Below are 12,441 nucleotides of genomic sequence, written 5' to 3'. Positions count from 1 at the left end.
GTGCATGCAACGTCAGAAGGAAATCAGTAGAATGTTGGAAGAGTCAATTCTGGCAGTAACAAACCCATCACAGAGTCATAGAAAAAGATTTTCCTCAAATCTCTTCTAAAGCGAGGTCCCACAGGGATCAGTGTTGAGGCCTTTTCACCCAGAAGGTGGGGCAAATCTGGAACTCAGTGCTGATCAACATGGTAGACACAGAACCTTTCATAACATTTTAAAAATATTTAGCTGTGCACTTTTCATAATACCAAGGCTACTGACCATGTGCATTAAAATGGAATTAGAATAGTTAAGTAGCTGTTTTTGACCATTGGGGATGTAATGGGCCATAGATTTTTTTTCTCTGTGCTCTAGATCTCTGTCAGAAACTCAGCTGTAAGTAGTGGTGAGACAGAGGCATGTATTAGCAGTTAGTGAATTAATTTTGTTGCAGAAGACAATAGCTTCAATCTTCCATATATTCAATTGAAGGAAGTTTCTTCTTATCTCACCCAGGATGTCAGATCAGTAGTCTGAAAATATAGTGCCTGAGAATACTTCAAGAAGGTAAAGCATGTGAAAACTAACACTATGCTTTCTGATGATGTTGCCATGGGAAAGAAATGTACACAGCAAAACAATAGGAGGCCATGGATACATTCTTGTGGGTTACTAGAGGTAATGTTTTAGAATTGGGAAATAAAGCCATTGCAAATGATGCACTAGCTATTAATAGAATGAAATGAAACGCACCAAATAAATGCCATTCCACCTAATTTGATGAAAGTGTAGAGGTTCTGGCAGGGGACTGCATAGTAAACTGCATCAAAGGCTTGTGGACAAGCTAAGAAGGGTTGAATAGTTTACCTTTGTCACAGTCAGAAAGATGTCACTTGTGACTTATGAGATTTTCGGAACTGAAAGGTGTTTGAAAGGCTTTTCCTGTTCTTTTGACATGGGAAGAGAGGAGGAGCAAAGGATAGTTAGTGGAGAGGCCCAGCACAAAAGACAAAGGCTTGTTAATGGAGATAAAAGAGAAAAATAGATTGAAAATAAGTATGAATTAAGGCTTGAAAGGGAAAGAATGGCTCCTCTTTACTCAGAGCAAAGTAAACAAGACGAGGTAATGGGGAGAGGAAGGAATCTAAGAAAATGAAGAATTGACATAATGCAGTCAGTTTCTGGAATTGTTAAATTCAGCATTGAGATGTCAAGACTGTAAAATGCCTAAGTGGCAAGTGAAGAATTATTCTTTGAGCTTGCTTTGTGCTTCATTGGAATATTGCTAGGTTCAAGACAGAAATGTTAGCATAACGACAAGATGATTTATTGAAATAGCAAGCAACTGGATGATTGCGGTCATTCCAATGGACAGGGCAGAGGTGTTCCATAAAGCAGTCTCCCAGTCTGTGTTTGGTCTTGCCAATATGAAGGAGGCTGCAATGTGAGCAATTAAGTTATGGAAGTATTCAAACATAGAGTTCTGAAAAAGATGTGAATGGATTTGGGAAATGGCAACTCTTCTACGGTATTCAGAGAGGAAAGGGAGGTTTGAAATGGAGCAGTAGTTTGCAAGGATGATGGGGTGAAACGTCATAGTTGTAGCTAATGACAGGACTCAAAGGGATGTCGGGTGACCAAGCAATTTAGTAGGAATAGGATCAATGTAATAGGATAAAACAAAAAAAAGTTATGGATGTTGGAGATCTCAAACACCAAAACAGAAATTCTGAAGGTCACTGGACTTGAAACGTTAACTGTTTTATCTCCGCAGATGCTATCAGACCTGCTAAGTTTCGACAGCAATTTCTGTTTTTGTATAAATTCAGTGAAATATGACAGAAACAAGAGATAGATATGGGTTCAGGGCTAGGATGGGGATAGTGATAATTCAGTAAAACCAGTTAGACAAAGTTGTCTAATGGAAGGGAGGAAAGCATAGAGCTTATTCAACATAGAGATCAATAGACATCTAGATGCTAAGATATTAAAGGATATATGGATAGCAGAGAAAAGTGTCATTGAAATGCTTTGCCTCACCATCAACCTTCTTGAAGCATTCACAGACCCTATATTTTCAGACTACTGATCTGACATCCTGAGTGAGATAAGAAGAAACTTCCTCCGATTGAATATATGGAAGATTAGCTATGATCTAATTGAATATTGGAACAGGCTTGATGGGCTGTATAGCCTATTTCTGCCCCTTCTGTTTCGAGGCAGCTGATCAGATAGCTACAGTAGATTAATTACAAAGCTGGAGAACAGGAAGAAAATAACGTACTCTGGGTATGTAAGCTCATGCTGTCCGATATACAAAGACAGAGATATGTTGCTTTGTGTGCTTGAATTCTTTTGTTTCTGGGTCTTCATTGAATTAAATTAACTGAATATAACATACCGAAATTTACAGACCGAGCATCTGATCAGATTATGAAATTACGAATGCTTTCTTATTGTAACTGGTCACCTATTATAGCTAGTTCTGTAACTGATGTGAACAGTCTCCAAACCATCAAATAAAAATTGGTATTTTGTATTCACACCCATAACAGGGAATCAAATCAAGTTCACTAAAGAGTTAATATTCACTCTAACTGCAGTGTCTGTGTTGTGTTGTAAACCATGAACGCATAGAGTCATAGAGATGTACAGCATGGAAACAGACCCTTCGGTCCAACCGGTCCATGCCAACCAGATATCCCAACCCAATCTAGCCCCACCTGCCAGCACTCGATCCATTTCCCTCCAAACCCTTCCTATTCATATACCCATCCAAATTACTTCTAAATGTTGCAATTGTACCAGCCTCCACCACTTCCTCTGGCAGCTCATTCCATACACGTACCACCCTCTGTTTGAAAAAGCTACCCCTTAGGTCTCTTTTATATCTTTCCCCTCTACCCCTAAACCTATGTCCACTAGTTCTGGACTCTCCTACTCCAGGGAAAAGATCTTGTCTATTTATCCTATCCATGTCCCTCATAATTTTGTAAACCTCTATCACCCCTCAGCCTCCGACGCTCCAGGGAAAACAGCCCCAGCCTGTTCAGCCTCTTCCTATAGCTCAAATCCTCCAACTCTGGCAATATCTTTGTGAATCTTTTCTGAACCCTTTCAAGTTTCACAACATCTTTCTGATAGGAAGGAGACCAGAATTGCATGCAATATTCCAACAGTGGCCTAACCAATGTCCTGCATAGCCGCAACATGACCTCCCAACTTCTGCACTCAAACCCTGACCAATAAAGGAGAGCATACCAAACGCCTTCTTCACTATCTTATCCACCTGTGACTTCACTTTCAAGGAGCTATGAACTTGCACTCCAAGGTCTCTTTGTTCAGCAACACTCCCTAGGACCTTACCATTAAGTGTATAAGTGCTGCTAATATTTGAATTTATTTGAATTAAACTCCATCTGCCACTTCTCATTGGCCCATCTGATCAAGATCCTGTTGTAATCTGAGGTAACCTTCTTCGCTGTCCACTACAACTCCAATTTGGTGTCATCTGCAAATTTACTAAATATACCTCTTATGCTCGCATCCAAATCATTTATATAAATGACAAAAAATTGAGGACCCAGCACTGATTCTTGTGGCACGCCACTGGTCACAGGCCTCCAGTCTGAAAAACAACCCTCCACCACTACCCTCTGTCTTCTACCTTTGAGCCAGTTCTGTATCCAAATGTTTCGTTCTCCCTGTATTCCATGAGATCTAACCTTGCTAATCAGTCTCCCATGGGGAACCTTGTCGAATGCCTTACTGAAGTCCATATAGATCACATCTACCGCTCTGTCCTCATCAATCCTCCTTGTTACTTCTTCAAAAAACTCAATTAAGTTTGTGTGACATGATTTTCCATGCACAAAGCCATGTTGACTATCCCTAATCAGCCCTTGCCTTTCCAAATACATGTACATCTTGTCCCTCAGGATTCCCTCCAACAACTTGCCCACCACCGACGTCAGGCTCACTGATCTATAGTTCCCTGGCTTGTCCTTACCACCCTTCTTAAACAGTGACACCAAGTTGGCCAACCTCCAGTCTTCTGACACCTCACCTGTGACTATCGATGATACAAATATCTCAGCAAGAGGCCCAGCAATCACTTCTTTAGCTTCCCACAGAGTACACCTGATCAGGTCCTGGGGATTTATCCATCTTTATGTGTTTCAAGACATCCAGCACTTCCTCCTCTGTAATCTGGACATTTTTCAAGCTGTCACCATCTATTTCCCTACATTCTATATCTTCCATATCCTTTCCACAGTAAATACTGATGCAAAATACACATTTAGTATTTCCCCCATTTTCTGCGGCTCTACACAAGGGCCACCTTGCTGATCTTTGAAGAGCCCTATTCTCTCCCTAGTTACCCTTTTGTCCTAATGTATTTGTAAAAACCCTTTGGATTCTCCTTAATTCTATTTGCCATAGCTATCTCATGTCCCCTTTTTGCCCTCCTGATTTCCCTTTTAAATATACTCCTCCTGCCTTTATACTCTTCTAAGGATTCACTCAATCTATCCTGTCTATACCTTATATATGCTTCCTTCTTTTCCTTAACCAACCCTTCAATTTCTTTAGTCATCCAGCATTCCCTATACCTACCAGCTTTTCCTTTCACCCTGACAGGAATATACTTTCCCTGGATTCTCTTTAGCTCATTTCTGAAGGCTTCCCATTTTCCAGCCATCCCTCTACCTGCGAACATCTGCCCCCAATCAGTTTTTGAAAGTTCTTGCCTAATACCGTCAAAAGTGGCCTTTCTCCAATGTAGAATTTCAACTTTTAGATCCGATCTATCCTTTTCCACCACTATTTTAAATCTAACAGAATTATGGTAGCTGGCCCCAAAGTGCTCCCCCACTGACACCTCAGTCACCTGCCCTGCCTTATTTCCCAAGAGTAGGTCAAGTTTTGCAATTTCTCTAATAGGTACATCCACATGATAGCTGTTATCTGAGAAGAATAATTTAAAGTACTGTCTTCCAAACTCTTAAGACTTATAAGGTAGTCCCATTAAATCTGTGATCCTTGGATTTGTATCTTTGGGGAAGGCAGTGATTGAACTAGTAATCCAGAACTTCAGGCTAATTTTCTGGTGACAGGGGTTCAAGTCTGACAATTGCAGATGGTGAAATTTGAATTGCAATAAAAATCTGAGGTTATAAAATAGCCCAATGGCATATAACCTTTGTTGTTGTTGTTAGTTGTAAAACCCCATCTGGCTCGCTAATGTCCTTTAGGAACTGAAATTTGCGTTTCTTACCTGTTTGGGCCTACACGCAAATCCAAATCTGCAGCAAAATGGTTGACTCTTAAATGTCTTCTAAAAACACTCGAGCAAGCCATTCAGATCAAAGCACAATTAGGGATAAGACAATAAATTCTGGCCCAATCAGCACTATCCACATCCAATGAAAAATAAAATTAAAAATTAAATAAAGAGTAGACCATACAGCCCTTGAGCCTCCTCTTCCGTTCATTAAGATGCGCTTGACCTCAACTCCACATTTATCCCTGTTCCTCATACCTTTAATAGGATGTGACTGTTAATAGGAAAGCTAGTGTTTGTTCTCTCCCTAATCATTCTTGAATCTATTGCTTGCCACATAACAATGAATATAGAGTCACATGTAAGAGAAGTTGGGAGGCACGTTGCTCAGTGGTTAGCACTGCCGCCTCACAGCACCAGGGACCTGGGTTCAATTCTAGCCTTGAGCAACAGTCTGTGTGGAGTTTACACATTCTCCCCATATCTACATGGGTTTCTTCTGGGTGCTCCGGTTTCCTCCCACAATGCAAAGATGTGCAGGTCAGGTGAACTGGTCATGCTAAATTGCCCAAAGTATTCGGTACATTAGTCAGGGGTAAATATAGAGTAGGGGAATGGGTCTGGGTGGGTTACTCCTCAGAGGGTTGGTATGGACTTGTTGGGCCAAACGGCCTGTTTCCATACTGTAGGGAATTGAATCTAATCATAAGGTAAGAATGGCAGATTTCCCTCCTTAAAAGGCATGAAGGAACCAGATGTGCTTTTCAACAATAAAAAAAGGATTTTGGATTTATTAAGGGTATATAAAACCCACCAACAGCATGGTGAGATTTGAACCAGTGTCCCCAGAGCATTCATCTGGGCTGCAAGATTACTAGGCTAGTGACATTTATACTAAACCACCATCTGCCCCATTCAAGATTTCAATAACCCCTCCATCTGATATATATGCTGAATATACTCAATGGCAGCCTCCACGTCTCTCTGTGCCACAGAATTATAAAGGTTTCACAACATTCTAAGAAATTCTTTATCTCCATCTTAAATGGACAATTTCCTGTTCTGAATCTATTGTCTCAATTCTAGATTTTCTCCATAAGGTAGAAAATTCTTCCCTATATCTACCTTGTCAAGTCCCCTCACAGCTTACTTATTTCAATAATGTCACACCTCATTCTTCTTAACTCCAAGGAATGTTGGCCCAGTGCTACTCAATCTTTCTTCATTCCAGGAATAAATCTTCTCTGAACTGTCTCCAAAAATATCATTCTTAAGAGAAAACTGCTCTGTATGAAGTATTCCAAGTGTGGTTTCCCGGCACCCTATAGAGTTACAGCAAGGCTTCCCCATTTCAGAGTCCATTCTCCTGCAATAAAAGCTAACATTCCATTTGCCTTTCTAATTACTTAACTGTATGTTCGTGATAATGTTTTGTGCTTAATGTACGAGGACATCCAGATCTCTCTGTACTGCAACATTCTTTATTCTCTCTCTGTTTAAATACTACTTTGCTTTATGTTTTTCCTAACAAAGTGGATATCTCATTTTCTTACATTACAATACATTTGTGAATTTTTTACCTACCTCCTAACCTAGCCATATCCTTTTGCAGAATCTTTATGTGTTTACAACTTGCTTGACTACCTGTCTTGTATCATCAGAAATTTGGCAACAATATAGTATGTTCATTTAGCAAAGCCATTATTATAAATTGCAAAATATTGAGTATCCATCTGTGGCATGCCTCTGGTTAAAGTTTGCCAACATGAAAAATGGCCCATTTATTCCCAACCTTTGTTTCTTGCTTGTTTACCAATACTTTTATCTGGCACTTCATCAAATGCCTTTTGGAAGTCCAAATAAAATTTATTTATTTGTTTCTTTTTTATCCAGCCTGTTGTTCCATCCTCAAGGAACTCAAATATGAAACAATACAAACAGCATTTCCCTTTTTAAAAAAACTTGTTGACTATACTTGCTTGTCTTGCATTTTACAGAATATTGTATAACTACTTCATTAATAATGGATTCCAGCATCTTTCCAATGATAGGTGTTAGGCCAGCTTGCATACTTGTTTGCAGGTAAAAGAACAGCTGGAAAACAGGAAGCCTTCTAAAATGAGATGACAAGAGTCTAGAAGCTATATGTTCCTGTTAACGTTGAAGAGTAAGCCTGGTAGTTCTAGGGAATGCTGGTTGACAAGAGAAATTGAGATTTTGGGCAAGAATAAAAAGGAAGCGTATATCAGATATAGACACCGGGGATCAAGTTAATCCCTAGAAGAGTATAATGGCAGTAGGAGTATATTTAAGGGCGAAATCAGAAGGGCAAAAAGGGTACATTATCTTTGGCAAATAATATTCAGGAAAATCCAAAAGGATTACACAAATATATTAAGGACAAAAGGGTAACCAGGGAGAAAATAGAGCCCCTTAAAGATCAGCAAGGCTGCCTATGTGTGGAATCGTGGGAGATGAGGGAGATATTAAACGAGTATTTTTCATCAGTATTTACTGTGGAGAGGGTAATGGACAATAGAGAATGTGAGGACACAAATAGCGACATCTTGAAAGTGTCCATATTACAAAAGAGGAGGCGCTGGACATCTTAAAATGCATAACGTGGATAAATCCCCGGGACCTGATCAGGTATACCCTAGACCTCTATGGGAAGCAGGGGAAGTGATTGCTGGGCCCCTTGCTGAGATATTTGTATCATTGCTAGCCACATGTGAGGTGCCGGAAGATTGGAGGTTGGCTAATGCGGTGCCACTATTTAAGAAAAGTGGCAAGGAAAAGCCAGGGAACTTCAATCAATGGTGGACAAGTCGTTGGAGGGAATCCTGACGGACAGTGTGAAACTTGAAAGTGTTTAGAAATGATTTACAAGGATGTTGCCAGGATTGGAGGATTTGAGCTCTTGGGAGAGGCTGAATAGGCTGGGGCTGTTTTCCCTGAAGCGTCAGAGACTGAGGGGTGGTTTGTAGAGGTTTATAAAATCATGAGGGGCATGGGTAGGATAAATAGACAAGGTTTCTTCCCTGGAGTATGGGTCCAAAACTAGATGGCACAGGTTTAAGGTGAGAGAAATGATTTAAAAGGAACCCAAGGGGGAACCTTTTCACACAGAGGGTGGTGCGTGTATGGAATGAGCTGCCAGAAGAAGTGGTGGAGGCTGGTACAATTACAACATTTAAAAGGCACCTGGATGGGTATATGAATAGGAGGGATATGAGCCAATTATAGGCAGATGGGACTAGATTTATTTAGGATATCTGCTCGGCATGGAAGGTTGGACCGAAGGGTCTGTTTCCATGCTGTACATCTCTATGACTTTATAACTGGAAATGAGAGATTCTCCCTTTACTTCAATAAACATGTTTATAAAGGAGATAAATTGCTCTCTGATTAGGTTGGTGTTGTTTCATGTAAACCACATCTTGATTTGCAGATCATTTACAAATATTACATGTGAAAATGCCATTGATAAATGAATAAAGGCACTATCTTCGGGGAATGCTTACTTGTCATGGAAGGATCTGATGCTATTCTTCTCAAATGTTGAGATTGCTTAATGACAGAGAGTTTTTAATTGATCTGTCTAGAATTGTTAAATTTCCCTAAGTAATTTGGATCTGATTTACAGGCTCTGCGATGGGCTTTCAGAAGATCTTTGTATCTGAGTTTGGGACCTCCAGTGATGCATGTTCCTATGCACTGCTGGCTACAGAATATGAAAATCTTCCATGCAAACTTGGAAGATTACAAGTTCTATCTGGATAGCCACTTCTTTTAAGACCTTAGGATGCAGGCTGTCTAGTTCAGGAAATGTAGCAACTTTTAGTTTGCTTAACATTTTTCTCCTGTCATGATTGTTTTTTAAATTTCTCCTTCCTTTTAGCCCCTATTTTTCACTGTTAGTGGGTTTGACATAGGGCAAGGAAACAATGTTTATGATCTTAAATGAACAAGCTAACATTCTGTCATTCCTAGCAGGATTGGGTACAGAGTGATTACAATGGTAACAATCCAATCAACTGTTGGATGGCTCCTATTTGTTTTAACTGATTCATACTTTTGTTCTTCATTTACTATCCTTTGTTCTGTTTGCTGTTTCTCCCTTCTTGTAACCTGTACATCTTCTTTCTCCTGCCGGCTGCTTCATCCTTAATGTTGTTCTCAATCTCACTCAGTAATTGTTTCTTACTCTCTTTCTCTCTCTCTCTCTCTCTCTTTCATTTTCCCCACATCTCTTTCTTCTTGACATTTTTCTCTCTCTTCATCCAAAATCTCTCTGAACCTCATTACCTCTTTGTCATACCATCTCTCCATCTCTCTCGAACCCACTATCTCTCTCTTTCTCTCTCTCATTCTCTGAAACATCCCAACCTGCCACTGAGCCTCTGATTGTCCAGGGTTATCCTGGGCCACCCAGCTCCTGCCTTGTACAGTAGGAATTCCAACCTGGAAGCACTCAATTCCAGCTGCATGGCAGGAGACAGAAGTAAAGGAATTCTGCTAGGTCTCCACAGTCCCAGCAATTGGAGATTTCCTGGAGTGACAGCTGCTCCACTCCCTCTCTGTAAATCTCAGGCCCTCAGTATTTAGTCTCATAGCAGTAATACTCCTTTCTGTGGCCCTCAGCAAAAATACCACTCCATGCCTTGTATAAACAGAGTACCGACATAGTTTCTTTCCACAGTCACACATTGAGTATACATTTTCAAATTAACTAAGTACCTCCATTTCCAGGAATCAACTAAGAGGAAAATCATGAAGGGCATGGGTAGTGTGAATAGCCAAGGTATTTTTCTCAGGAAAGGGGAGTCCAAAGCCAGAAAGCACAGGTTTAAGGTGAGAGGGGAAAGATGTAAAAGGAACCTGAGGGCAACATTTTCACACAGAGGGTGATGTGTATATGAAATGAGCTGCCAGAGGAATTGGTGTAGGCTGGTACAATTACAATATTTAAAAGGCATATTGATGGGTACGTGAATAGGAAGGGTTTAGAGGGCATAGGCCAAATGCTGGCAACTGGGACTAGATTTATTTAGCATATTTGGTGAGCATGGACGAGGTGGACCAAATGGTCAGTTTCCATATTATATAATTCTATAACTCTATAATGTTAAATGGAGATAGATTCAGGCACACCAGCATTTTTCAAGCAACATTTCCCTCTTGTAGTAAGGAACACTTCTTCCATCCAGTTCATAAATCTACACTTATTGGTGTCCCTTACTCCCCCAGTACTGGTAGTTTTCTCCCTGATTCTTAAGCAGGACCTTCCAGTGTTACACCAGGTTGCAGCACACTCTATAGCACTACATCATGGAATCCAGTTCTCACGTGAGCCCACAAAGTGAATGATTGAGGTCTATTGTTCTCTCAATCCCCACACGAGTCAAGTGTGGGTGAGGGTCAACCACCCTGGATTGCTCTCATTCCCTTCCCACTGCCCATCTTGTTTCCTCTGTAAGGAGAGAGAAAATCTGAATGATAAAAAAAATCTGCCATAAATCCAGACATGACAAGCAAAAAGTCAAGAAACATTGGACTAAATCAGCATCATCATCAGTCAGTTCCAATAAATGTTGGTCATTAAAAAGAAAACTCTCCTTCACTGTATTTAGTATCAGAAATTGTGTCACTCACCTTAATTGTTGCTTGTGCCTGATCCAGGCTCAGCAGTGTGTGGGATTTATGTTTCCCTATTATTGTACAGGAAACACATATGCACAGACCTTCATCTTCACAGTAAAACTCTAGGATCTTCTTATGTTCATTACATTGTCTCATTGTAACGTCTTTAGTCCCAGGTGCAATGAGTATGTGATCTTGGTAGGCCTTGTTCCGCAAATGTGGTTTTAAATGAAGGAAGCAAAAGGAAGCAAAACAAGTAAGGCATGTTTTCACAGCTTGGAATGGTTTATCATCACAGTTATCACAAAATATATTGGGTGGATGAGCAGGGGAACTTTCCTGGTTGTATACTGCCACTATACTATACAGTGTGGCATTTCTCTCCAAAGTAGGTTTGTGCTTGAATTTCCGGTGACACTGAGGACACTCAAAATTTTTTGGCCCTGCTGTCTGGGCCCACGCTCTCTCAATACAGTTCAAACAGAAACTATGCTGACAGGGTAATGTCACAGGGTCCTGGTACACCCGGAGACACATACTACATGTTAATTCATCCTGTAAAACTCCAGGATCCATTGGTAACGCAGCTGAAGAGGTTTCACACAACAGCAGAGAGACCGAGGAGTAAGAGCAACAAGTAAAATTTTTATAATCACTTGGTGTAAGAGTAACAATTTGAGTTTCACTTCCATGACTCACTCTAGCTGAAGATTAACTGTTTCAGGCTTGGAACAATATGGAGCCTGTTTATGCACATCAGAGACAATGTGACTCAGATCTAATTTTAAACAGAATGTGATCCAGATTTAATTGTCAGAGAACAGTTTATACACATCAGAGAAAATGTGACTCAGATCTAATTTTAAACAGAATGTGATCCAGATTTAATTGTCAGAGAACAGTATCTATATCTAACAGGAAGACAATGTGATCCAAATCATAGAAGAAGACAAAGTGGAAAATCATTTCCATGTTGATTCCCCTCCATCCCCCTCACCTGGCCTATCCTGTCTCCTTCTTTTCACACCCCAAAGCAGGTTTCCTGCTCCTCCCAATCCTACCCATCAATCTCCTATTACCCCTCATTTTCCCCCAAAAGGTCAGATCAGAGACAGGGCTCACAAATATTTACAAAATAAATTTATTTCAGGTAGTAGCTTAGAATTCAGCAAAAGAGTAAAAGATATTGACCAACGGGGGCAGTAATAGAATATAAAAGTCGTGCTAACCAAACACTTGTGCCAGCCAGAGTAGCATTCCCTGACATCATTCCCAGTGCCAGCTATGTTGACCAAGGGCAGCAGAGACAAAGATCACGAACCTGTTGCACTCTCCATTCAGTCCAATTATAGAACTTACAAATACTATTTAAAAGCTAGTTTCAGGGGATACACCAGACACACATTTGGAATTGACAAGGAGACAGGTAGAAAGTGGGAAGCCAGTTTGCCTGACCCAGGGAATTACACTCGAGCCTCAAATGTTTCAATGGCAAAGAGAGAATACTGAATATTATTCGGCAGGTGCGCTTG

The 12,441-nt window shown here is 40.4% G+C and overlaps 1 protein-coding gene across 1 annotated transcript in view; it reads right to left on the bottom strand.

Annotated features, from left to right (window-relative positions):
• Window positions 1-11,485, bottom strand: part of LOC132823540 (E3 ubiquitin/ISG15 ligase TRIM25-like) — a 37,938-nt gene extending 26,453 nt beyond the window's left edge. Inside the window, exon 1 of the mRNA XM_060837485.1 lies at window positions 10,922-11,485. Coding sequence (XP_060693468.1) covers window positions 10,922-11,485 — 564 coding nt within the window. The remainder of the gene's footprint in view (window positions 1-10,921) is intronic.
• Between the last annotated feature and the right edge of the window lie 956 nt (window positions 11,486-12,441).

Source organism: Hemiscyllium ocellatum, chromosome 16 (genome assembly GCF_020745735.1).
Source record: "Hemiscyllium ocellatum isolate sHemOce1 chromosome 16, sHemOce1.pat.X.cur, whole genome shotgun sequence".
In the NCBI taxonomy this organism is placed as follows: domain Eukaryota; kingdom Metazoa; phylum Chordata; class Chondrichthyes; order Orectolobiformes; family Hemiscylliidae; genus Hemiscyllium; species Hemiscyllium ocellatum.
This window is presented reverse-complemented; position numbering and strand designations above follow the sequence as displayed.